At 46.5% G+C, this 27,237-nt stretch overlaps 1 protein-coding gene across 1 annotated transcript; it reads left to right on the top strand.

The window, feature by feature from the left end:
- The first annotated feature begins 385 nt into the window (after window positions 1-385).
- Pef1 (penta-EF-hand domain containing 1) lies at window positions 386-25,668 on the top strand. The gene is made up of 5 exons (XM_008848191.3): window positions 386-519; window positions 18,377-18,653; window positions 22,340-22,495; window positions 22,995-23,138; window positions 24,690-25,668. The coding sequence occupies exons 1-5, from the start codon at window positions 496-498 to the stop codon at window positions 24,917-24,919; spliced, it is 831 nt and encodes a 276-aa protein (XP_008846413.1). The 5' UTR covers window positions 386-495; the 3' UTR covers window positions 24,920-25,668.
- The last annotated feature ends 1,569 nt before the right edge of the window (window positions 25,669-27,237 follow it).

The following is a 27,237-nucleotide window of genomic DNA, read 5'->3' on the forward strand; positions in this document are numbered from 1 at the left end:
AGACCACAGACCTGCATAGCAGCCAAGCTTACTAACTGGCACCTGAGGTCCTGAATCCTTTCCAGGAGGAACAAGCTGGTTGCCAGTAGTCATGGCAACCCTTCTGGGCGGAAACTTGGTGCAGTGACAGAAATGACGCAATTATTCTGCGTCCTATTTGCCAGGTTATAATATGGCCACCTCAGGAACAAGAGATCAAGTCTTCTCACTAAATCTCCTGGCCTGACCAACCGTTGAGGCCTACTCCAGGTCAGGAAAAGGAAACCAAACGCGCCAATGCTGCCACCAACACTTCCGGACATCTCCAGCTCCACCCTGCCGTGGGGCAGGCATCCGCCCACTGCCTAAACGTCACTTCCGCCGGCCGCTCGCGCAGTTGATTGACAGCCTGGCTGTCAACTCAGAAACCAAATCGTCCTGTAGGCCCAGCGAGGGGCGGCTCTGAGAGCAGGAAGCCAGATCTTTCGCCGCCGCTGCTGGCTGGTAAGAGTCGCCATGACCAGCTATCCGTACTGGCAGGTGAGTTGTAAAGGATGTAGGCCGCGTCCAGAGACCAGACCCAGGCTCTCCTTCTTCCCCCTTTCTGCGCGTCCTTTCCACGCCGAGGTTCACTTCAGCTAGGCCTCGTGAGAGGGAGAAGCAGAGGGCTTGTTGGTCGCACCCATATTACGTCACCCAGAACTACTCGACGGAGAGGTCGTGTCGCGCTCCCTTTGACGTCACTCACGCCTGGCTGGTGGGTTTGGGACCCCACCGATGCCTCCTGTGGGATGGGGGTCCTAGGTCCTGACAGGGTGTTTAGAGCTCCGGTTCTGTTTGCATGTTGGGGGCGTGGGATTAAAAACAGGTCTCCTGACTCACCCCACATATCCTGCGTCAGAATAATCCAGAGAACCTGTGATAGGAGGTGCAGAAGTGAGCTGGCGAGACCACTGACTTAGCCCATCACCATTGCACACGTGGGAAAAGTGCACCCCAGAGAACCTGGGTTGTCTGCTTGTGCCTCTTACTAACTTGCCAGCCTGTCTTGACCCAGACAGGAGCATCATATCCGTGCGATTTTTATGGCCAGAATTCTTTGTTGAATGACAGAATTACTGGTTAAGTGCAATTTGGAGTCAGGGATTGAGTCTCGGCCGCATTAAATAGTTTTTAAAATACGTTTTAAGTTAATTTTTTGTGGATTTCATACAATACATCTTAATCATTTAGCACCCCCTACCCTATCTGCACCCCCCCCAATAGCCCACCCACAGGACTTCATGCATTTTGTCATATATGCTAAGGCCTGTCAGTCAAGTTTGTGTACTCAGATGTCCTGGGTGTGAGTTCATCCACTGGAGCCTGTTCAGCCTGTTTAGCGACACTCCATTAAATATCAGCTCTCCTTCCTCACGCAGCAGTGATCAGCTGCCAGTAGTTCCTCACCAAAGTTGCAACCTCCTGCCTATTTTCCCTAGTTGCATTAAAAATAGTTTTGAACCCTTGAACAAGATAGTAGTCTTTCTGAGCCAGTTCCTCTTCTAAAATAGGATGGAGTAATAGGATCTACCTCAGAGCTGTTATGAAGAATGATGTGATTCCTTTTTTCGATATGTTTTTGAGAGGGTCTCTGTGTAGCCCCAGCTGACCTGGAACTGGCTATGTAGACCAGGCTGGCCTGGATGTCACAGACATCTTCGGACCTCTGCCTCCCAAGTGCTGATATTAAAGGTGTGCACCACCATGCTTGTCCCAAACTGTGCTCTTTAAACAAGCTCTCAGGTAATTTGATGCAGACCATCCACTAAGAAAAATGCACTATGGCAATGTTTTCCCAAATTGTGCTCCTCAGGAACACCAGTGTGTCACAAAAAATCGGCAGACTTAAAAGCGGGGGAGTTCCACGGTTCAGTTTTAGAAATTCTACCTATTTTATGCCTTTCTGGCAGGTTTACAGTGAACATTAGCAAATTAAGAGTCCCGAGATGCCCTATTGTGAACAGACTGACACAGCTGTGCTTAACAGGGTATTTCCCAAACTTATTTGACCACAAAACCCATTACTATCTCACAGAACTCAGCAAGTGAAAGGAGTCTTAGAAATACTGTTATACTTCTTTTTTATCTCAGCCTACACTGGTCCCTCTTCTCACCTCCGCTGAGTACACAATAAAAGGGGTCTGAAGCTCTAATACTGGCCTCACCCTTAACTGTCCTGTGGTGTGTGACCTTTAAGCATCTCTGGGCTTCTTCCTCAGCTGCAAATCAGGATAGTAAGCCTGTATGCCCACATGCCCTTCATATGGCGTATGGAGGGGGCAGCAAGGTGGCTCAGCAGGTAAAAGTGCTTGTTGCCAAGTCCAAGACCTATATGGTAGAAGGGAGGAACCAATTGCTGTTATCTTCTGACCTCCACATGCTGTTTGTGGCATGTGCAGTGCACATACCTCCACATGCACATACATGCACACAGGTTTGTATTACAAATGCCCACCAAGGACTCTTATCGTATCCTTTGATTTGTGACTATGATTGATCAAGGCCTTTCTAATATCTCATTTGTTTTGGTTTTCCACTTAACCTTTATGAGCTTAATCTCCGAAGTTACTATGTGATTTGGGGCAATTCAGGGCCCTTTTCCCTGGATTGTTTTGTCCTCTATAATGTGAGGGGGATGTTTTGAAATCTTCCCAGGAAGGACCCTTTAGGAATCTGATAAAAATAAAAATTCTAAGCCAGGTATAACCAAACCAAACAAAAAAAGGTTTTGAGTCCCATCTGTGCCTTGAAATCTGAGAGAGAGACGAGAGAGAGGGGAGAGAGAGAGAGAGAGAGAGAGAGAGAGAGAGAGAGAGAATGAATGAATGAATGTGTTCATGTTGGGGGAGGTGGTGCATGTATATAGAAGCCAAAGACATTGGGTGTCTGCTTCAGTTGCTCTCCAACTTACTTTTTTAGACAGGGGTTCTCACTGAACCTGAAGCTTACTGATTTGGCTAAGCTAGTTGACCTGCAAGCTCTAGATCCTCCTGTCTCTGCTTCCCTGGCGGTGGGATTACTGCTGTGCTTTGCCATACCTGGCTATTTACTTAGGTGCTGGGGATCTTTGTAAGCAGGTCCTCGTGTTTGCCCGGCAAGCACTTACTGATTGAGCCATCTTCCTAGGCCCAGTAATCTACATTTTGATAAGTTCTGGGTATGATTTGTACACACTCTAGAAGCAGTAACAGAATTCTGCTAGAACCCACCCCTACCCCTTACGAGTTTTATTGTCCTTGGATTGACCATCTGAGGGCTCTGAGCTTTAGTTTCCTCACTGGTAGAAAGGGAAAAACGACACCCCTGAAATGAGGATGGAACGCAGCAGAGCATATAGGGAGTTTGGCACATTGCTAGTGGATGGTACATGCCAGTGTGTGGGGGCAGTGCTTCTGCCATTGTGGTTACTGACCATGCTACCAGGGAAAATACTGAAAAGGAGCCCTGGGAGAAAAGTGTCTGAGCTAGAAGAAATGGTGCTTTTGTCTCCCCCTTACTGTTTTCTGCCTCCTCATCCCAGGTGTTCTAAGGAAGGAAACTGGTTGTTTGAAGTCATCTAAAGGCTCAGACAGTACGGCTGCCCCTCTACCCACTGCACAGGGTTGGAGGTGTCTAGCCTATTGCCAGGAGTCACAATCCCTGTAATTTTCCACTGCCTTCAGCCTGGGGTACTCAAGCATAGCCTGGGTGTTGGGGTAGTAAATATCAAATACCCTTTGGTTCAGTTGGGGAACCTGCTTAGGAAATTAGTCTTTGAAATCAGAGAGATTGATTCTCAGATCTCTGCCACTTATAGAAGTTTGTTGCAAGTCTGAAGCTCAATTTCCCCTTCTTTAAAATGAGGTCATAATGGCACCATCCTCCAAGTTAACTTTGAAGATTAAATGGGACAATCCATGTCAAGTGTTTGATATGTAGTAGGAAGAGGACTGAAGAGATGTAACTTGTAGGATCAGGATGTAAGTATGTAGTGGGAGTAGAAATAGGGTACTAGGATGGTGCAGAAAGGCCGCCTAGCTCAGTGTAGGGGACAGGAAGACTCTCCAGTAGAGGAAGTAATTTCACAAAGACCAGGAATTAAGTAAGACAGTCCAGTACTTTGCAGCAATTTTAAGATTGGTTTGGTCTGGTTTTAATGATGAAGGAAAAGAGGGCAAGAAAATGAGGCCAGAAATGTTAACGGGCCAGATCCCAAAGTGTTGTGTTTGTTCTTTGGGGGGAGGGATTTCCTTCTAAGAGTACTGGGGGAGGGGAGCTGGTGAAGGGTTTTGTCTCATTTGTCCTTTAGTGCTCATACTCTGGGGTCCTGAGAATGGATTGAAACAAGAAGGCCAGCTTCAAAGCTTTTGAAATACTCTAGACTACGAAGAACAACAAACTGGTGAAGGCTGGTCCGAGAAGCATTTGGGAGGTAGAGTTGAGGACACATGATGTTTAATTAAGGTGACAGAGGAAGGAGAGAGGAAGTACCCAGGAGGGCACCCATGGCTTTGGATTTGGGTGGCTGGGTGGCAGGAGGGGGCTGAAACACAAAGATGCATAAGGTTGGCAGGAGGAGGAGGAGGCTTTGGATATGAGGGGCTGCAGCCAGAGAGTTGAGGCTGGCAAGATTTTGGAGTGTCAGCACAGTGGTAGTAATTGAAGTCTTGGGACAGTCTTTGGCTCACTGTTCATTGGTTGCATGCTTCTGTCCTTTAAATATTTTAGGAGACTGTTGGTGAATGCTCAGACCATTCCTTCCATCTTCTTGTGATTGTTTAATCCTTTAGCCTAGGCTCCTGCCTCTTCTTGCAGGCACTTGATGGGTGAATTTGAGCAAAAGGCTTTCCTTGGCAGTGTACCCGCCTCCCTTCCTCATCAGGAATCAGTGTGGACCAGTGTTTGCTGACTCTGAGCCTCACCATGTTCTTGAGGGTAGAATGAGCCCTTGGAGCTAAAAGAAAATACAAGAATTTCTGAATTGGGAGGAGATGTGCTCTATGTCACTTGCAGGAGCTCAATTAGTGATTCCAGGTGGTGCTGGAGACTCTGTTATTAACCTCAAGGTTGGGTGAGTGGCATCAGGGAATGGGAATGACTTCCAGGAATGCTTTGTGTTACAAATGGGAATTTTACCTAAGCTTATAAAAAAGTTAATCATGTGTTGAGATCATTTAAAACTATTCAATCTGCCTTCCTACTGTGTAATCAGCTTGTTTGAGTCTAGGCATCCTTTAGAAAAGCAGTGTGAACAATCTCATCAAGCCTTGGGCTCCTCTCGTAATCCACTTTACAAGCTAAACACACACCTTCAATACTGGATTGTGCTCCCTGTTTCTCCTTCATGCCCCGACCCAGAACAGTGTATGTGTTGTGGTAATACTGCTGAAAGCAGCAGCCTTGGAAGCAGTTTGGAAACGACAGTTGACCACAGTAAATGTAAACAGCCTATGGGCTTGGGTTGTTAACATGTGTTTATGATTTTGTATGCTGTTTTGGGTCAGTAGGACGTCAGAAAAGACAAATTCTTACCTGATAAAAACTCAGGATTCTTTAAGACAAAGTTCTTCATTCCTTTCCCATACCATGCTTGACGTTACTGTCCGATAAATAGAGTACACCTTTGTTAAAGGGAGATAGTTCTGAGAGAAATCAGAATACTTCTCTCCAGAACATAGTGGGCTTGCTCTTGGTTTAAACACTTGAAGGAGTTAGTCTTTCTGTAGTCTTTCTGTAACGGGGCACTGCCATATTGTGGTTCCCTCGTGTGAGGAAGACCCTCCACTCTGAACTCACAGATGGCGGGCAAAGGGAGTTTTAGGAAGTCCCGGCTATACTTAGGTAAGTCTGAGTCAGCTGGGAGCGTGAGGCTTTCCTACAGCTTGTGCCACGTGCCTACGCTTTCACTTTGTACGCTCACTGCTTCTCTGACAAATCCAAACTACCTTCACTTTTGCTTTTCTTCTTTCTCTATGGGGAATTCTTTGTCCCCTGAACCTTGTGTGCCTGCAGGGCAATTAAAGAGTTAAAGGAAATGGAGTGAATTATTTCTCCTATTACACTCTAATTTTGTGTCTCCGGTTATAGATAAATCTAATCTTGCCCATATGGTGGCTAACACTATCCATAACCCCAGTTCCAGGGGATCCAGCGCCCTCTTCTGAACTCTGCAGGCATTGCATGGCACAGGTATATTTCCATACATGCAGACAATACACTCGTACACATAAAAATAATAATAAAACATTAAAAAAAAAAGAAAATAGTTCTCACCACTGCTCAGTGTAGTCTGACTCTAAGAATGGATGGATGAATGCTGGTCCATCGCTGCTCATAACCGTATAAACGCTACTTATGATCAGTTAATCTGACAAGGGAAATTTCAAAACAGTGACTTAACTTGTTAGCCCTCAAATGATTAGTGTGAACAAAGCAGTCAAGCCACTGCTAGGACGTGGAATCCGATTGTAATACCCTCTTAGGGTCCCTTTCCACTATCAGAAAAAGACCTCTAGAGCCCTTTATGTGCCAGCCATAGAAAGACAAATAGACAACAGAGAGCCTGCTGCCACCGTGTCTCTTTCATTGGCTTATGAAAGTGCAAATTCCTATTGTAAAAAACGTTTTCATTCCATAGTTGCTACTCCTTTCCACACTATTGCTGACATGATTAAAAAAAATTTTTTTTAAAGCCAAAATGTTTGCATTAAAGAACATAAAGCCCAAATTCTGGCAGGAGCCCCGAGGCTGCCTGTATGTTTCAAATGTGGACAAGGCCATTTCCAAATACCGTGTAAGAAAAAGATACTAATAAAGCTCAGTCTAATAAACTCCCTTGTAAAATATGTACCAAATTCGAAAAGGGCTTTCACGGGGCCACTCATTGTCCATCCAAATTTGATAAACAAGGGAATCCAATTTCAGGAAGCAGGAAAATGAGCACCAAGGGCACACGGTGATACAAAGCAGCCTCCTCTTCCCAGCTTTCAATTCCGGCGGTTCCCATCCAACCCAGCTCCCTAGCTCTGAGACAGTAAAAGACATAGCAGTACTAAAAGTAGTACAAGACTGGATTTATTTATAATTGGAGATACAAAATTAGAGTGTAATAGGAGAAATAAAAAAGATCCCTAGAGACTTGTGGGAACCTAAGGAAACATTTTGGCTTAATTGTAAATGAATCAAATTGGACTATGAAAAGAATTTGTGTTTGCCTAGGTGTTGTTGATTCAGATTATACTGGTCAGATTCGTATTATGGTTTATTCTCAGCTTCTCCAAGAAATTCTGACTTTGACTCGGTCAGCACAATTGATTTTTCTTTATCTAGCCCCATAAACCCTTGATGATTTCCAAGACTTGATTCCACAGATTCACACTGGACTCAATTGATGTCTTTTGATAAACCTTAGATTGTAGCTTTAGTCAACCAGATCCTGTAAAGGTCATTATAGTTACAGAAGCTGATATTTCCTTTATTTTATTTTACTTTTATCTTGAGACAGGGTCTCCCCATTGCCCCAGCTGTCCTGGAATTTACTATGTAGACCAGGCTGGCCTTGAACTCACAGAGATCCGCCTGCCCCTGCCTCCCGAGTACTGGGATCAAAGTTGCATGCCACCACACCCAATGCAGAAGCTAATGTTTCTATCAAGCTAAACAATCCTGGCCTTCTAATTGGCACATTCAGTTTCCAGTTTTAGACATTCAAGGGGTTGGTGGCAAAAAGTAATCCCCTGTAAAGCACCAAAACTTTATGTGCAATTTTCTACACTGGAACTGCCAGTTTTCAACCCTCTGTTTTACTCTTTGGGGTAGAGACTTCTGTCTCAATGGGGTCGTGACATGTCTGTACCTGAATATCCCTTTTCCTAGAGGCCATTGAAAAACACCTACCCAGATGTTCTTAGATAGACGTTCCCTCTGTTTGGGTAGGCCAGTGGCCAATTAAGGGGGACAAACAAACATTTTCATCAGCTAACGCAAGAACAACTTTAGGCTGACCATATAGACCCATCCTTTAGCACCTCGAATACTATCTTTTGTATTCCAAAAAAATCTGTCAAACGGAGGCTCTTACATGATCTCTGTGCATTAATGCTTCTATTCATCATTTGGGAGCACATCACCCTGGAGTTCCCTCTCCTGCTGTAGTTCCTCAGAAATACATGTTATGATGGTACAGATTTGCTTTGTCTGTGTCTACTCTCAACAATCCAGCCCTTACGTCTAAGTTTTCAGTGGAAAGTTCTCCAAGGCATGATCGCTCCACCTTCTGTCAATGATAGATGAATAAGGCAATACACCTAAAATTTCATAATGCAACTGTTTTGAAAGATTTACAACTTTCATTACAAAACTTTCATTTACAGGTTTCCCCAGACAAAATTCTGCTAAATGGTCCATTTCTGATTATCTTAGACATAGTGTCACTCATTCTTCTGTTAAAATTCATCAGTTACAATGATCTGTTCCAAAAATGATAACATTAAATTCTCTTCAATAGGGGCTAGAGAGATGGTTGTTTCTTCCCAGTACACCTAAACAAAACATTTTACCCCAAATCAGTAAAGAATTACTCTTATTCAACAGGGCTGAACCAGAGCCATTCAGCTTACCAGACATGATCCTGATTATATTTGTCCTTCATATCTCAAGACAATTGCAACTTTTTACCACCTCAGAAGAATGGCAGATAACTTTTGCTGGTTTGAAATTTCCTTTCACCTTCCTCCTCTAAAGATCGTGTGGAGTTCCATTACTTCCTACTCAAGTCTTTTCTCCAGTAGCAATTTTTTTTCAGATGGAGCCAACAAATCAGGCAAGGAGCCGTTGGATGGTGTGACGATGCCAGAATGTGGCGCTCTCTTTTAACCTCCAGAGCAACCGCCACCCAGTGCATAGAATTTTTAGCTGCTCTTTCTGCTTTCCAACAGTTCCCTAATCAACTCTTGGGTTTACTCACTGACTCTTATTATGTGCTAAAGCCATCCCACTTTTATTTTAAGCCACTTTGGCTCATATCTCAGACTCATTATGAGTATTTACCTCTTTTCAAAGCTTTTTCTCATATGAGCTCATCCTGTTTTTTTTTTTTTTTTTCAACACATTTGATCCCATACAGAATTACCTGGCCTCCTAACAGAAGAAATTCATCATGCTGACCCTCTAGCTATGGCTCTTTTCAACAGGCTGCTTCTTTCTTCCATTTCTTTCACTAAGGAACTAAAGTTTTACAAAAACAATTTCAGTTATTACAGATACAGGCTCAACAAATTATGCGGTCCCTTTCTGACTGTCTGCAGGTTGTTCCTGATTGGGCCTCACTAGTCGGCCTCCTAACAGAAGAAATTCATCATGCTGACCCTCTAGCTATGGCTCTTTTCAACAGGCTGCTTCTTTCTTCCATTTCTTTCACTAAGGAACTAAAGTTTTACAAAAACAATTTCAGTTATTACAGATACAGGCTCAACAAATTATGCGGTCCCTTTCTGACTGTCTGCAGGTTGTTCCTGATTGGGCCTCACTAGTCAGAGAGGGGTCAACCCCTGCAGTCTTCATCCTAATGCTTTTTGGCAAATAGATGTAGCTCACATAAATTCCTTTAGTTGTTTTAAAATTCATGTTTGCATCGATACTTTTTCAGGCTTTATCTTTGCTACTGCTCAAAGACATGAATATGCTTGAGCTATTTGTAGACATAGTAACTACTTTCTCTGTAATTGGGGAGGGGGTCCCAAAATAAGACAGTGACCTCACTTATGCATCTAGAGTTTTTAATCTCTTTTTGCAAACTTTGAGAAGTTCATTTATCTCTGTGGGGGTCTCTCCCTCCCCACGTAGGTCGTTGGCCACCGGTCCATGAGAACAAAGGGAGCAGAAGCGATGAACGAGTCAGGACGGCCAGTGAGCACTGACGGAAGAAAGCCCTTCCAGGGAGGCAGATTTAGTGATACAGCTCCAGACTCAGTGAAACAGCTCCGTTTATTCAGTGGGGGTCAGGGAAAATATAGTGTGGAGGCAGCAGCCAATGCTTCAGCTGATAGGTGCTCATAGTATGCTTTATTTACATGTGATAGCGGGATCCTATCATCCAACTATGGGGCAATGCCCAATTATCATATAGAAAAAACCTGGGGGTAGTTTTTACTCCAGGTAACTATGCCAAAGGTCATGTTCCAAATAAGTTCAGGCATCCGTGCTTGGTGGCACTTTCCAGGTAAGTCAGGCAGAGAGCAGGAGGCCCCCGCTGAGAAAGGGAATTCTTCCATATAGCGCTGCCGAGAGCTATCTGGACATGGAGGACTACAACCCTAGCAGCAGGGTTCCCCAACATATCTCATGGCATGCCCTATAACCCCCAAGTATAAGTCGTAATTAAATGAGCTCAATTATTACTCAGAAGTCAAATGCGTAAAAAAGAAAGGGAGAAGAAAGAACCAACTGCTCAGGAACAACCTGCTAAAGGAGCTTATACCGCAGGTTTTTACAGTCATTCCTCTCAGGGGCTGGAGAGATGGCTCAGAGATTAAGAGCACTGGCTGCTCTTGCAGAGAACCTGGGTTTGGTTCCCTGCAGTCACATGGTGGCTAACAACCATCCATAACTCTAGTTCCAGGGGATCTGACACCCTTTCCTGACCTCTACGGGCATTGCAGGACAAACAGGTGCACTTACATACATGCAGGCAATATACTAACATGCATAGAATTTAAAAAAAAACAAAACTGTTCCAGCCAGGCGTGGTAGCACACGCCTTTAATCCCAGCACTCAGGAGGCAGATGCAGGTGGATCTCTGTGAGTTCAAGGCCAGCCTGGTCTACATAGTGAGTTCCAGGCCAGCTGGGGCTACTGGGAGACCCTGTCTCCAAAAAGACCAAAATAAACCCAAAAAATTAAATAAACAAACTGTTCCAGCCAGGTGTGGTGGTACAAGCACTTAATCCCAACACTTGGGTGGCAGAGGCAGGCAGATCTCTGTGAGGCCAGCCTGGTCTGTATAGCAAGTTCCAGGCCAGCTGGGGCTACAGGAAGACCCTGTCTTGAAAAAACAAAAAACAAAACAAAAAAATTGTTCCTCTCAATCCCACGCCCCCCCCCATATGTGGGGAAAAGCAGCATAAAAACAATATTTACGAAAACATATGGTTTTATATAAACTCTCTCAAGGGCCCACCCAGTGGCTGGGTCCCATTCCTCTCATTACTTGTGGCCTAGGCTGCACATCTATGCGTTGTCCTATAGGCCCTCTCTGAATCCCAGCCTGACCTAAGCCATGCTATGAGATGACACGAAAAGACAGCCTGATATAAGGATCCTCTCCTGAATTTCAGCTGCATGTTGAAAACTACTAAGAGGTCTGGAGAGATGGCTTAGCGGTTAAGAGCCCTGGCTGTTCTTGCAGAGGACTCAGGTTCAAATTTCTGTACCCACATAGTGGCAAATAGCCATCTACACCTCCAGTTCTAGGGGTTGTGATACCCTCTTCTGTCCTTTGCAGACATTCCATGACATGGGTACACTTAACATACATGCAGGCATAACACTCATACACATAAAACAAAAATTAAAAAAGAAAACTCCAAATATGTTAACAGCTCCAAACATATGGGCACCTCTGAACATGTGGACAGGTCCAAACATGTTGACAGACAGGTCCAAACATGTTGACAGCTCCGAACACATGGACAGGTCCAAACACCTTGACAGGTCTGAAAATGTGACAGCTCTGCAGGTTAGAGTTAGCTGCTGTAAGAGACAAGAATTTCTACAACTTCAACATCCAGCTGGTCATCCAACCTAGAGAGATCTCAAAACTGACCAGTGCCCTGGAACAGCTCCTTGAGAACAGTATGTCTGCAAAACCCCTGAAAGGCTCTTGCTCACTATGCTGGCTACAATCTCTCTCAATTCCAGTAAGGTAACACTCCCCCAGCACACTGCACCCTAACCAGTCCACTGCTGTGATCACCTCCACTGATAGACTGCTGCTTCAATAGAGCGAATAAGGGAACTGTGGGAACAGCTTTCCTGGCGATGCCTCCTATTACAAATGGGAGTTTTACCTTTTTGTTTTTTGGCTTTTTATAGAGGGTCTCCCTGTAGCACCATCTGGCCTGGAACTCATAGACCAGACTGGCCTCAAATTTACAGAGATCTGCCTGCCTCTGCCTCCAAGTGCTTGGATTAAAGGCATGTGCCACCACGCCTAGCTTTTATCTGATCTTATAGCCAATTTAATCATGTGTTGAGATCATTTAGCACTATGTATTCAAAATGCCTTCCTACTGTGTAATCTTGTTTAAATCTAGGCAGCCTTTAGGAAAACAATGTGGACACTCTTACTAGGTCATGGGCTCCTCCTTTAAAAAATATTTGTTTTTATTTTATATGTATGAGTGGAGTGTATTGACTGCATGTATGTAAGTGCACCCATGTCATGCAGTGCACCCGGATGTCAGAGGAGGCTGTTGGATCCCTTTGGAACTTTAGTTACAGAGGGTTGTTAGCTGCCTTGTAGGTGCTGGGATTTGAACCAAGGTCCTCTGCAAGAGCAGCCAGTGCTCTTAACCGCTGAGCCATCTATCTCTTCAGTCTCCTTGTAATCTACTTTTACAAGCTAAGAAACACAGCTTCAATCTTGGATTATGCTCCCTGTTTCTCCCTCAAACCCTCACCCAGAACAGTGTATGTGTTGTGGTAATACTGCTGAAAGCAGCAGCCTTGGAAGCAGTTTGGAAACGATAGTTGACCACAGTTAAATGTTGTAAACAGCCTGTGGGCTTGGGCTGGTAATGTGTGTTTGTGGTTTTGTCTGCTTTTCTGGATCAGTAAGGGGTCAAAAAAGGCAAATTCTTCCCTAATAAAAACTGGTTAGCCAGGGCATGGTGGCACACGCCTTTAATCCCAACAGCACTCTGGAGGCAGAAGCAGGCGGATGTCTGAGTTCAAGGCCACCCTGGTCTACAAAGTGAGTTCCAGGCCAGCTGAGGCTACAGGGAGACCCTGTCTCAAAAAGACAAAAAAAAAAAAAAAAAAAAAAAATCTCTAGTTAAAAATTCTTTAAAAAAAAAAAAACTTTTAAAAAATTTTATGAGTGTATTGACTGCATGTATGTAAGTGTATCCACATTGTGCAGTGCCCACAGAGGTCAGAAGAGGGTGCTGGATCCCCTGGAACTGGAGTTAGAGATGTTTTCTTAGCTGCCATGTGGGTTCTGGGAACTGAATCCTGGTCCTCTGCAAGAGCAGCCAGTGCTCTTAGCTGCTGAGTCATCTCTCCAGCTCCTGGTTAAAGATTCTTTAAGACAAAGTTCCTCATTCTTTTCCCATTCATGCTCGAGGTTGCTGTTCAGTAAGCAGAGTGAAAGGGAGACGGTTCTGAGAGAAATCAGAACACTTACTTCAGAACAGATCGGGTTTAAACACCTGAAGGAGTTAATCTTTCTTTACTGTGGTGGCACTGCCATATTGGGGTCTCTTCTGTTTGTCTCTCTAACTGATCTGTGTGCTGGAGTTAAAATAGGGTAGGATTCATCTGAGACTCCCTCATTTTCTGAGTGCTGAAAGGTCCATGCTGCAAGCTTTCCCCTTACCTGTCCACTGTGGAAAGCCGAGATTTTGTTGTCATTTTATTCTGCTTTTATGTGATAGAGTCTCACTATGTAGCCTGGCTGGCCTGGAACTCACAATGTAGACCAGGCCAACCCACTTGCCTCTGCCTCCCAAGTGCTAGGTTTAAAGGCATATGTCACCATGCCCAGCTGACAGCCATCTTTTTTTTTTAAGATTTTATTTTTTTAAATATTTTATTTTTAATAATGTGTGTGGGTGTGTGCACATGAGTGCAAGTGCCTGCAGAGACCAGAAGTCATATCCCCTGGAGCTAGAGTTATAAGCTTTTGGCAGCCACCCAATGAGATGCTGAGAACTGAACTCAGGTCCTCCGAAAGAGCCAGAAATACTCTTTAACTTCTAATCCCTCTCCAGCCCCCCAAACCATCATTTTCGACAAAAGTATTTAGCACAACTCCTGGTACAGGCATGTGTGTGTGTCGTACATATGTGCAGACTCTGTTTTGAGTCCCAGCTTCCCATCTGGTTGATGATTTAAGGTACATTTCTCACCTCTGTGCACCTTCATTTTCTCACCTCTGCAGCTGGAATGATAGCACTTAACTCACAGGATCAAGGAACCAGTGCAGACCAAGGGAACTTAAAACACCTAGCAGAGTCTCTGTAGTTAGGTTCCCCAAACTGCAAATATAGCTTATTGCAATCAGCTGAAGACCTAGAGATAGTTTTTCTATGATGCCTTTGAAACCATGGTGACCTTTGGTTTTGTGGTTTTTTTTTTTTTTTTTTTGCCCTCAACCTCCAAGGCTCGTGATTATGGGTACGAATAGTGTTAGAAAATATGTGGGAAGGGTTGGCAGGGCTAGTGTGAAAGAACATGGAGCCAGGGGTCTGGCTTGCATTTCTGGTTCAGCCCTTTACTCACACCTCAGCGACCCCGGGACTAGCCCCATATCTCCTCCAAGCTTCCTCCCAGCCTGGATCCAGCCTTTTCGGTGGCTTTCCCTTCTTCACTGTGTGCAAGCTAGAAACCTGAGTCATTCTAAACACTTCCCTGTCTTCTCTCCCCCTCCATCTCTTGGCCTAATCTAATTAGTTGCCAAGTCATGTCTAGTCTATCTCTGAAATAGCTTCAGAATCCATCCCATTCTCCCCATCCCCAAGCCTCCTGTCTGGTTCATGCCCTGCCTGCCCAGCACCTGAGCTGCTGCCTCCCCCGCTAGCTCATCTTGCAAACTATGCTGGCTAATTTTCCAAACAAGGCTCTGATCACATTCCTCCTCTATCAGAAACCCTTCTGTGATGCTCTGTTTTCTCCAGCATAAAGCCCTAACTCTTGAGAGTGGTGCTCATTTGTTTATGGAGGCACCATGCTAGTCTCAGGCTAGTACAATGAGAAGGACACTCCTGAGAAACTTAGATTTGGGTGGGGGAGACACTGAACAGACAGAACTACTCTTGGGCACTGATAAGCCAACTGAAAAGCAGCAGGAGAGGTGTGTGTGGTCAAGGAGGGTGTGAAGGTCCTGCCTTTCTGGGTTTACCTGGCCTTCTTGGCATTCCCTGACCATGTCATGTCCACTCATGAGTCTGTGCTTTGCGTGTCTTCTCCTTTGGGTCTGTAGAGGCCTTCCTTGCCTTTTTTTGGTGGAATACACCTGTGTCCTTCCAGACTAACTCATGTCACTGCTGCCTCTTTCAGGATGCCTTTCCAGGCTCACGTCATGCCTTCTTCATGATCGCACACTTATTTGTAAACAACAAATTTCTCTCTCCATGCCGCCTTTGTAGAATGCTAGTAGATTTTTCTTCTGGCAGGGCATCCGATTGTATCATCTGTGGGCTGTTCAAGGCAAGATTTCATTTTGTTTTATGCCCTCAGGCCAATCATGGAGGCTGGCAAAATAACTGTTCTGTAAGTGCTTAATGAATGATCACTTAACAGGTCTGCATTTCAATTTCTTCATTTGAGAAACAGGCCTACTAACACCTTCCCTTTCTCTGTTAGAGGCTGTTGGCAAGATCCGGCCAGTAGTGTTTGTATATGTAAAAGTGTAAACTATGTGTGAAGTCTTAAATTCAGGGCAGGGCTCAGTTGTGACCAGATGCTCTAGCACCCATGCCTTGTGATAGCTGAAGAGTCGAAGACCTGCCTGGCTGTTCCTGCTTTGTGGTCTTGAGGGTGTTTCTCAGCGGGGAGAGCTGTGCCTAGTTCAGCCTGTAGCTTTGCTCACAGGGCTTATAGTGGAGTAGCTACTTGTGACTTGCTGTCTAGCCTGTTCTTTGGGTGTGCCAGACTCTGCAGAGTCTCTGCCATCTTTCTCTTCTCCCCTGGAATCTTGCTTTCTGTTGTTTAAGCGAAGAACACTATCAGAAAGTGGTCTGACCCCATCTTTGCCTTCAACTCACAGAATGACTTGGGCAGGTCCCTTCCCCTCTCCTAGCCTTAGCTTCTCATTTGTAAAATGAGAGGGTTATTATGTGACTGGGCTTTGGGGAACCTTTCCTGTCATAATTCCAACTCTTGGGGATCTTGTTCATTCTTTAAGTACCAGTTCAAATGTAATTTTCTCATGGAAACCCTCCCTATTTTACTTCTTTCCTTTGCTGTTCTTGACTCTTGCTTCTATGTCAGTGTTAAGTACGTGTTTCTTATATATCCCTTAGTGTTGTAGGGTACCCCATGACCCTCTGCTAACTATGAGCTCCTTCAGAGCACTTCTTTAAACCTTTTATAGTAACTGAACCAGAACTTTTCTGGTAGTAATACTCATATAATAACAATATAGCAGTGTTTAGTTACATTTGCTTTGTGCAAGTCACCATTGTAAGATTTGTCTTCCATTAGTGGTCTTCAGCTGCTTTGGAATCATTCCAGAATCTTGCAAGGCAGAGAACCCCACATAGATGGGGCTTGGAGCTCCACCTGGTTTCAGCCAAAGCAACTTTCTTGGAAATACATAGATTTAGGTTTTTGAGACAGGCTCTCACTCCAGGCTGATCTGAAACTTACTATATAGTTTAGGCTAGCCTCAAACTTGTAGTTGATCTTCCTGCCTCTGGGTCCCAAGTGCTGGGATTACAGGTGCAAGCCACCACACCCAGCTGGATTATTATATTTTATTTGTGAAGAAGCAGGCTCAGGGCCTGACTCAGCAGGTCAAAGCGCTTGCCAGATCTGATGACCTGAGTTCAGTCCCTGGAATCCACATGGTGGAAAGAGATGCAACTCCTGCTGAGTCATCCTCTGACCTTTACATGCATGTAGTGCACGCATGTACGTGCACACACACGCGTGCACACAGTCGTACACAAATAAATAAAAAATGTTTAAAAAAGTTATTAAGAAAAGCAACAGGTTCAGAGAGATGGAGCCATGGCCCAGGGTGACAAAATCAGCTGGTGAGAACAGTTTTAAATCAAGGTCTCTTGTGACCTCATTGTCTGGCAGAGTCTTGCTATTAATTATGACAGCTTCTAGGGAGGAAGAACTTCCAAGATGCTGAGTAGAGGAGGTGGCTGAGGCTGCTTCTTGCTCTCTCCTAGAAGCCTCCCTTCCTTAGGCAAGCAGGCCCCTTTAAATGAAGCATGAGTTTAGCCTTAGTCCCCAGGGTGGCTCTCTCAGAAGCTGTTAGGCACGATAAAAGGAGAGAGCCAGGCTTTCAGTGCTAGGCCACTAGGGTTCTTACAGGTTGATGTAGATTCTGGAACATGTATAGACCCCATACCACCCTCTGAGCTGGGCAAGCTACTTTCTGTGCCCTTGAGCTAACTGGTCCACAGCTGTGTTGGACCTGTGCTCTACCAGGTCTATATGGTGATATAAAGTGGAACACTCTTAAGCCTCAGGAGTCCATGGCTAGTGATGGACAGAGGTGGACAAGACAGAGAATGTCCCCATGTGTACTCTAATCTATAATTGCTCTAGCCTTTAAGCCAGGAGACTTAGCTTCTGGGTCTGGCTCTTCTACCCAATTGGTATGTGCCTTCTCTGAACTTGAATTTTCTCCTCTTAGAGGGGAGCTATTATTAATAGTTAAATGAGTATTGAGTGCTTGCTCTGTCTCAGGCTCTGTGTCAGAGGGCTTCATGTGGCTTGTCTCACCTCATTCATATGGCAGCCTGAGGCAGGTGCTATTATTCTGATTTTATAGCAGAAGCTCCTGAGGCTTAGTGAGAGTGAGTCATGAATCTGGTTACTAAGTGGCAGAACATGGACTGAACTGATCTTTGACCATTGTACCATACTGCCTTGGGAATAGGGTTTCCCTCGCCTGCCTCAGAGTCACGAGGAAAGGAAATGTTCGTGAACTGTCAGCTAGTACAGAGTAAGGAAGACGTGCTGTAGATGGATCCATGCTGTGTGGCTGATAAGGGTTGGAGCTGTGTAGCAGAGACTGCATATGTGCTGTGAATTCTGCAGGTAGAGATGGGTGGTACCAAAGGGCGAGCATTTAAAATTCCATTTGATTCATTTTGTTCATTCATATAAAACAAATATTTACTAAGCATCCGTTGTACACTGGAAACTGGGGGCAACCCAAACATAAGCCTAGGCCTTGGTGCAGGAAAGAGCAGTCAGAAAGACACGTTTCCAGCCTGGGCTCTGCAGGTCATTGATGATATGACCTTGGGGAGCTCAATAGCTTCCTAGAAATCTCAAGGCCATCTGAGCAAGGGATCATAAGTCTAACCGTACCTGTAGAATCAGTCAAAAAGGCAGTGTATGTACTTCATAGCTGTAACCTGCCATGCTGGGACTCATTCCATCATCCTGACTGATACCTTGTTCTTCCTGCAGGGTTCCCCAGGAGCTGCAGGACAGGTGTCTGGAGCTCCTCCTGGTGGCTGCTACCCTGGACCTCCTCATGGTGGAGGGCAGAGTGGCAGTGGACTCCCCCCTGGTGGTGGTTACGGGGGTCCTGCCCCTGTGCCCGGAGGGCCCTATGCACCATCAACTGGTGGAGGGCCCTCTGGAACTCCAAGAGGACCATATGGTGGTGTGGCTCCAGGGGCCCCCTATGGTCAGCCACCTCCAAGTTCCTATGGTCCCCAGCCATCTGGGCCTTATGGACAGGGTAAGTAGAATCTTGAGCTCTGGAAATCTAGAGCCTCTGACCTGGGCCGAGCTATCCATGGCTCATCCTTTCCTTCCTGTAGGTGTGCAGGTGCCCTGGTCTCTGGCATCTTGTGACCTTGCTTCCCACCTTGCCTGTACTGGAGAGTGAGAAGCCTACCAGTTAGCTTTTCTGGGCTAGCTTCTCCGGTCTCCTTGGCCTACAATAAGCGTTTATTTCTATTGCCTATTTACACTTATTCTTGTGTATGTGTTGTCAGCAGCTGCAGGTTGGCAGCTGAGTTTCTGCTTCACATGCCTTTATTCTGGGACCCATGCTGAAGGAGTGCCCTATTTGGACCATGTTATCCTTGAGGCAGAGACAGCGAATAGGAAGCTAGCACGGATGGTGGTGCCTCTTAAAGTTTCTTTTGTGGACTACTAAGACATTAAGTGCCATGCATGGCATTTTTTTTTAAGTATTTATTGCAAAGAATGCTGGACACAGTTCAGTGTATGGCTGAAATCCAATATCATCCATTCTATCGAAGTAGGGCAATGTCCAAAACTCAGATACATGAACCAGACCAGCTAAAACTTGGTGGCCAGCCAGGCATGTGGTTGCCTTGCAAAGCCATATCAGGGTGGTTGAGGGAGGGACTGTTTCTGTACATGACCCACCCTGTTGACATCCTACCCCAACCTTAATCCTTATCCAACAGCTCCTGCCTTCCCTCAGTACAGAGGAAAAAGGGCCTCAGTGGTCTCACGACCTCGGGTGGTGTCCAGTCATTTGGCCAAAGCACATCTCCTTGTCAAGCCTGATCCCAGTGGGGAACGGGGCTCCTCTCATGGGGAACTGCTTAAGCTACCAGGCAGTGGGAGTGGTACAGTGCTTGTATTGGGAAGGGAGAGCAACAGATAATTGGAGACAACACTGTAGCCCACTGGGGGAGAAACTCCATTCCTATAGGAGGGCAAGATGGTGGAGGTAGTGAAAGCTTGAGATCAGACTACTTACTTACCTGAACAAACTACCTCTTTAAGCTCAGCATCCACCTCAATAAAATGGGGACAATGCCAGTACCTCACGTGCTTGTTAGGACTAAATGAGAAGCTACAGGTTAATACTTGGTACCGCATCTAGATTTACTGGACAGTATTCTGTGACAGGACTTGTTCTAGGGCAGAGAGTATTGGTATTTAATGTAATAGCAGATGTGACATGGACCTTACCCTTAAGAAATGCTGAGGCAAGCAAGAAAATGAAGGGAAAGAAAAGCACAGACCAAGGGAAGGTACTGGACAAGACCAGGAGGGGCCGGGACCTGGAGAGTCAGTGAAGGTAGACAGCCTTAGCTAGGGGCTCCAGCCACAGTGAAGATTTCTGAGCCGTCTCAGAGAGTTCAAGAAAGTGGGTGCTGGTCCCCGCTTGTCCCATACCCATTTCAGTCAGCTCCTTCACAGACTGTTCTCAGGAGCCCGAGCACCAGCAAGGCAGACTGGAACCACTTTGGTGCATGGGAAGGGTCTCCCGGGAGTGTTTTGCTTAGGAAGCAAGGATGTATACAGGCAGGTGGCCCTTGGGGAGACTCAAACCTTTGGGGTTCTGAGCACTGCAGCCAGTGGCATTCATCTTAGAGCCCAAGCATCTGGCCATTTGCTAGCAGCCCAGCAGCTCCGCGGTGGATTTCCACGTCCTTTAAAACCTTGCTTCTGAGCTTACAAGTGGTCTCAGCAGGGAAGGGAACCCAAGGCTATCGGTAATCTCTAGGGCTGGAGAGGAAAGGAGGGATGTGCCTCACATGCTCAACTGCTCTCCCTCTGCTCTCCTCTTACTTGGCTGCCGTTGCTCCTCTCCAGGGTGGCTAGCAACACCCAGAGCAGTAAAGCATGATCCATGCATCACCTTAGAGTCCTTGGGAGACTCCGCATCCAGGGTTTGAATACCACTGCTATAGAAGACAGATCTGACTTAGCAGTGCCCCTTTGCCTGCAGGAAGAATGCCAGTGGCCTTCCCCACTTGTCATCACTCCTTCCCTCCCATCCAGCTGAGACCCCAGGGTGCTGTGAATGCCCCTGTACCTTTGCTACCTGCTCCGCCTTCTCCCCAGCACCTCATCGTCCCTTCAAAACCAGTTTAAATGCCTTCTTCTCTGAAAATGTCTCTTGCCACCCCTGTTCTTTATTTTACTGATATCTCAATAATCATTCCAACTATCCTGGGAAGTGGGTTCATTTTAGAAATAGGGAAATCAGCCTTCAAAAAGGTTACCTATTTTACCTGAAGATACCCAGTTAGCAAGGACCAGAGTCAGGATTTGAATCCAGGTCTGCTTTGAATCTAAAGTCAGAGTTCTACATGAAACACATAGCCCATACTTGTTACAGAAACTTCTACCAGAGGATGTGTTTCTCCCTTCCCCCTGACACCACTGTTTTCAAAAGGTGGATGAACCTGCTGAGGTTCCTTATACTAGACCCTCAGTCAGGCGAACCTTTTTCCCTCCAGCCCCATCTTCAGGCCTGTCATCGCACTGCCCATCTCTGTCTCTGGTCCTTCCTTGTGTAAAGGAGCCCCTCTTGTGGGCAGTTAACTCTGCTTCACTAAGGGAGACTGACTTCTTCATTTGCCACTCCTTCAGGTCACCTTTTCTAGATAATTCTTGATGTTCTGGAGGGGGACAGGAAATGTAAAATCAAATAGAGGGTTTTGGGACTATGAGGCCTCATGGAGTAGAAATCAACTGCAAGTACTCGTGAGTCTACATGAAAGGCCTCCATCACCATAAGGATATGGACTTGCTTGGAAAACAGGATAGACAGATTTGTGAGGCTTTGTGGGTAGGTATTCTAGTCTGCTTTTCTGTTGCTGTGATAAAGCACTCTCACCAAAAGGAATTTAGGGGCAGAAAGGATTTATTTCAGCTTACACAGGTTATAGCCCATCATTGAGGGAAGTCAGGGCAAGAACTCAAACAGGAACTTAAAGGCAGGAGCCATAGAGGAATACTGCTTGCTGGCTCCCTAGGCTCATGCTCAGCTAGCTAGCTTTTTTGTTTTGTTTTTTGGTCTTTTTGAGACAGGGTCTCCTTGTAGCCCCCAGCTGTCCTGGAACTCACTATGTAGACCAGGCTGGCCTTGAACTCACAGAGATCCGCCTGCCTCTGCCTCCCAAGTGCTGGGATTAAAAGCATGCACCACCACGCCCAGCATCTTTTTTTAAAAAAAAATTTATTATTATTTATGTGTATGAGTGTATTGCCTGGATATATGTAAGTATATCCATGCAGTACCTGAGATCAGAAGAGAGCCTCTAATTCCCCTAGAACTGGAGTTACGGATGGTTGTTATGGGACTCAAACCTGAGTCTTTTACAAGAGCAGCCAGTGCTCTTAACTGCTGAGCCATCTCTCTGGCCCCAGCTAACTTTCTTATACAGGCTAGGACTACTTGCCCAGGGAATGGACTGCCCATAGTGGGCTGGGCCCTCCCACATCAATTAAGACAGTTCCCAACAGGCATGCCCACACGTCACCAGTCCCTCAATTAAAACTCCTTTCTCAAGTGACTCTAGGCTGTGTCAAGTTGACAGTTGGGCTAATTAGGACCGTAGAGAAAACCTATGGCCAGAGAGGTTCTGATGCTGGCTCCCTGACGTTTCTTTGATCTGGGTCTTACTACCCTAATTCATACTTCACCCCCAGGTGGTGTCCCTCCCAATGTGGATCCTGAGGCCTACTCCTGGTTCCAGTCAGTGGACACTGATCACAGTGGCTACATTTCCATCAAGGAGCTGAAGCAGGCCCTAGTCAACTCTAACTGGTCCTCGTTCAATGATGAAACATGCTTCATGATGATAAGTGAGTTCTACCTTTCCTTCCAAGAGCATGCAGACTTAAGCTGGGGCAGAGCCACCGACAGTTGACAGAAGGGGGCAGGTAGCCACTCTGAGGAGAACTATGGCCAGAAAGGATTTCTGGGAGGAAGTAGGGTTCAAGGTGAGATTTCCTTTATTTTGGATCATTATCAAATTCTAGATTGCTGGGTTACAGACTGGTCCAATTTCCCATTTTGCAGCCAGGGATTCCCTCCCCTGGTAAGAAACAATAGGAAGTGGGGCAGCATGGATCCAAGTCTTGGAACTGACCTGGCAGGCCTGTAGGGAAAATCCATATCCAGATGGGACAGGGCTGAGTGGCCAGTGGAGGGCCAGGTGCTGCATTTGGTACCATATCTCAGGCATGGGTGTTTGATCGTCAAGCCTGGATTCTCCAGCCTGGGGAGAAGGGCTGCCTCAGTGGTGCCCTTGGGCCTCAGTCTTAAAGCTTTCTTCCTTTTCTCTATCTCCTCCCATCCTAGATATGTTTGACAAGACCAAGTCTGGCCGTATTGATGTCTATGGTTTCTCAGGCCTGTGGAAATTCATCCAGCAGTGGAGGAACCTTTTCCAGCAGTATGACCGGGACCACTCTGGCACTATTAGCCAAATGGAACTGCAGCAAGGTGGGGGCCATGGTGGGCACGGTGGGCACAGTGGAGCTAGATTTTCCTCTTTATGCTTCCAGACAGAACAAAGGGTTTTCCTTCACTGCCCAGTGCCTGCCTATAGCACAATATGCTGGTCTCCAGGCAGTCCCTCTCATCTCACCATCTGTGATCTATGAACCAAGATCCAGGGCCAGGCTGGGCTCTCTGGTGACAGAACTCTAGGCATTGCTGGGTGGGACAGCCCCATATGGCAGGGAGCCAGAGAGATGGGAACTTGTACCCCAACACACTTGGAGAACAGAGCGAGTGGTTCTTTCTTATGGGTCCAGCATGTAGCATGGAAAAGAGCTCAGATAGGATCTATTGTCACTTCTGCCAAAAAAAAGTTACTTTCCAATGCTGAGACCCAGAGCCTTCTAAAAGTTACAGTTGGGTAAGATGACCTGAGACTACAGCTCCACTTCTAGTTTTAATCTGACTCTGTAAGTTAGAGCCTGTGGCCTGAACTCAGGCCACTGGGTTAAGCGGATAGGTAGTTAATGTAGTTGTGAGACCCCCAAAGGGGAGCTTCTTCACCTGCCCATAGAATCCTTTGTCCTGACCATGCATTTCAGTCAGACTTAGGTCTTCAGGGTAAGCACACCATATCTGCCTCTGGTAGAAGGGAAGGGGTGATCAGTACTCATCACTACCTTGCCAGCTTGCCATGGATGTTGGTGAAGTTAAATAGCATCGACACAACCAGCATTTGCTGAATGCTTGCTATGCCCCAGGCAGTGTAGTAAGCTTTGTAATGGGTTCAGGTAATATATGCTTCCCATGTGCTAGGTCTTGTTTGCTACTGCACACCATTTGCTAAAGGATCCCTCCCAGTCTCCCTTTTATAAATGACAAGACTGAGGCTTAGTTACTTGCCCAAGGGCCCTCAGAGCAGATAGCTCAGATTGTACCTGGGCTGGTAAGTGATGCAAAAAAGGAAGGAACATCACAGTGGGAGATGGGAAGTGGAATGTGGGCTGTGACCTCATGTGGGGACACGATGCTTTTATTGAAAAAACAACACTGTGTGCCAGGCACTGAGCTAAGTGCTTCTGTGATTGCCTTTCATCTTTACTAGATCCACAAGTTAAGTATTATCCCCATTTTAGTGGTAATAAGAGGGATAGTGAAGCTGAGCAACTAGGCCAAGGACTGTCTGCCTCCAGAACAGCTTGTAACCCTTGTGTTATGCTGCTGCCTCTAATGTCTGCCCTAGCTGGGGTGGTTGGTGGCCCCCACTTCCCTCTGTGATGCAGATGAGTCAGAGGTAATCAGAGATGGACCACCATCCTCTCTGGGATCCTATGAACCCTGATGGTGGAGAACTGGACAAAGAGGGGAAGGGCCTTCCAGCAAGGGCCCGACTGGACAGAGATGCTGTTGTGCTCCTCATGCCTCGAACAGGTCCGGGACCTCTCTGTCCTCCTCATGATGCCCCCGAAGTCCCCTGATGTGCTGTGCTCCAGTGTTGATGAGTGGTGGAGGTGTTCACCACGGGTTTCTCTGTCTGCTCTGTGTCCTGTCCAGCTCTGGCCCAGATGGGCTACAACCTGAGTCCTCAGTTCACCCAGCTCCTGGTTTCCCGCTACTGCCAGCGCTCTGCCACTCCTGCCATGCAGCTTGACCGCTTCATCCAGGTGTGTGTCCAGCTTCAGGTGCTGACTGAGGCCTTCCGGGAGAAGGACCATGCTGTACAGGGCAACATTCGGCTCAGCTTTGAGGACTTCGTCACCATGACAGCTTCTAGGATGCTATGACCTAGCCTGCCTATATTAAGTGGAACACGCCAAGGACCTTTCCTTGCTTCTTAGGGAAGAAGACGTGGGCCTCTCTTCTTCTCCCCCTCCTAGCAAAAGATTCTTTTGCCTGATACAAAACTGTTCCCAAAGATGATTGGGAGGCCTGTGTCAGAGCCACCAAAAAGTCCCTGTAGGCAGCCACACAGGAGGCTGCTCAGGAGAGGATTAGAAGTTGAGTATCCTGAGCTGTGGGATGCCACAGACTTGGAGCAGGAGTCTAGTCAGGAGTGGAGTTAGTATCTGGTTAGCCCTGCCCTGGCCTCTGGCTCTGCTCTGATGCCAGTGCTATGTGTTCTGCTGGCCTCACAGTACCACCTTTTCTTCCCAATCCCAGACCGTCATGTCAGATGAGCCCAGTTTCTACAAAGTGGAATGTGACAGCATGGGGGAGATTTGCCTGGGGGACCAGTGACTTGGATTCCCTGATACCCACAATCTTTGTGTGTCAACTTGCAGCTTACCTGAGGCTTTTCCTGCTCAGGAAGCTTGGATAGTTGCCATCTGGGCATTTTTGACCAGGCTATTGCCCTCTAAAACTTGGACCCCCTCACTGGCCTACCATGTTCTACTCAGCTTCAGTCCCCAGGGGACAGTTGTCACATCCTACTGCCAATGTTGTTTTTAGTTTCCTTTTTGTCTTTTTGTTTGGGGCCAAAAGTCCAGTGAAATTATAAGCTTCAATAAAATGCTGAAACCCTAAAGTCCCACATTTCCCACCATGACCTCACAGCTATATGTCCACACTCATCCTCTATCATTTGCCACCCCATGTAAGGGACCAGTGCTCACTAAACCATGCCAAAGCAGCAGCCTTGGGAGCAGAGGTGAATGGGGTGAACCTGTTGTTCGCCAGGGTGAAGTTGGGGCTCTGCTGGGTTCACTTCTCTGTGTTCAATCAGCACAAAAGGCTGACTGTGCTTCTTGGAAGTTTTAGGGATGCATTCTGGGCTGGAAGCAGCCACCCCCAATTTCTCACAGCATGGCCCTTTTATTATCTTAGGCCTGAGTTTTATCTCCCAGACAAACTCCATTTATGAAGTCATAACTTTTTTCCCACTTTTATTAAGCAGAGACATCAGTACCTGCCAGTTGCATTTAGATCTGCATGATACCCAGTCCACACCACATGGCTATAACAAGCTGACAGAATTTCAATCAAAAGCTGAAGACACCAGACATTCTAGTTTGCTAGGGGGACCTTATCATGGATAATGGTGTGATTATCCTCTGGCTTTGGGAGATGAAGATAAGAGCTCTGAGGCTCAAGAGGCCTTCAGCAGGGCTCTCCTCCTGCAGGGTGGTGGGTGGAAAGTGGCTGTGACTGTTCTGCAGGGCACTGAGGCCAGCAGGCTTTTTGGGCTCAGCCCATTCAGCTCCTCTGGGCTACTGAAACTCTGGAATCCTAGAGTTAGATGGAGTCTAGTTCCCAGGGGGCAGCCGCAGCCAGAGCTGGAGTCCTCTCCAGGGAGTCCAGCTTCTGTTTGCCAACCTCTAGAGACAAAGGAATACAGGCTCTTCCAAGTTGCCCATTTCCTCTGACTGGTAGAAATATCTTCCCAATTCGAAATTCTGGCACCTTGGAAACACCATCCATTGGCCCTAGTTTTCTCGATTGGGCTAGCCAGGGCACAGTTTTCCTCTGGAAAGTGGAGCCTGCTACCACATCCTCCCTCCCCACAGCCCAGGTTCTCTCCTGGGCAAGGTAGTCCTGGACTTCCGAGCTGCCCCTTACTCAGCATGACTCCCCTTGGCACCCTGGCTTACCTCTCAATGTACTCAATGCATCACTAGCTCCATGAGCAGATGCCTAAGTCCCACCATGGGGCTGGCTCCAACCTGCAGGATAGGGTAGAGCTGTGTCCCCCTGTTCTCTCTTTGTTCCTCCTGAGCCATGTCCAATGAAAGTCATCTCTATTTTTTTATGTGGTACTAGGGTTGGAACCCAGGGTCTTACACACTAGGCAAGCTTACACATTACTACCTAGCTATGGCTCTACCCCTCAAACCCATCTTTAGAATGGTGCCAATCACAATCTACCTTTGTTCTGGGAGGAGGGTGCTGAGGGCCCAAGAGCTGCATACATCCTTATAAAAACATGGATGATCTGAGCTTGGGGCCTAGTCCTCTTGCCTCATCATAAACACACTGCACCTCCACACCTACTGACTATGGTTTGGATTCTGAGGCCAGCGGGAGTATGAAGTGGACAGGACTGCCTACCCCTCCTAGCCAACTGTAGTGCTGGCCAGGTAAGTCTGGACAGCAGAAGACATTC

This window comes from Nannospalax galili, unplaced genomic scaffold (assembly GCF_000622305.1).
Source record: "Nannospalax galili isolate Female #2095 unplaced genomic scaffold, S.galili_v1.0 scaffold111, whole genome shotgun sequence".
Lineage (NCBI taxonomy): Eukaryota > Metazoa > Chordata > Mammalia > Rodentia > Spalacidae > Nannospalax > Nannospalax galili.

Excerpts from the sequence above, each read along its gene's own strand:
- Pef1 (XM_008848191.3), top strand. The coding sequence starts at position 496 with ATGACCAGCTATCCGTACTGGCAG. Across the intron at positions 18,654-22,339 it reads ATCTGGGCCTTATGGACAGG|GTGGTGTCCCTCCCAATGTG; the intron begins GTAAGTAGAATC and ends CTTCACCCCCAG. Across the intron at positions 23,139-24,689 it reads CCAAATGGAACTGCAGCAAG|CTCTGGCCCAGATGGGCTAC; the intron begins GTGGGGGCCATG and ends TGTCCTGTCCAG.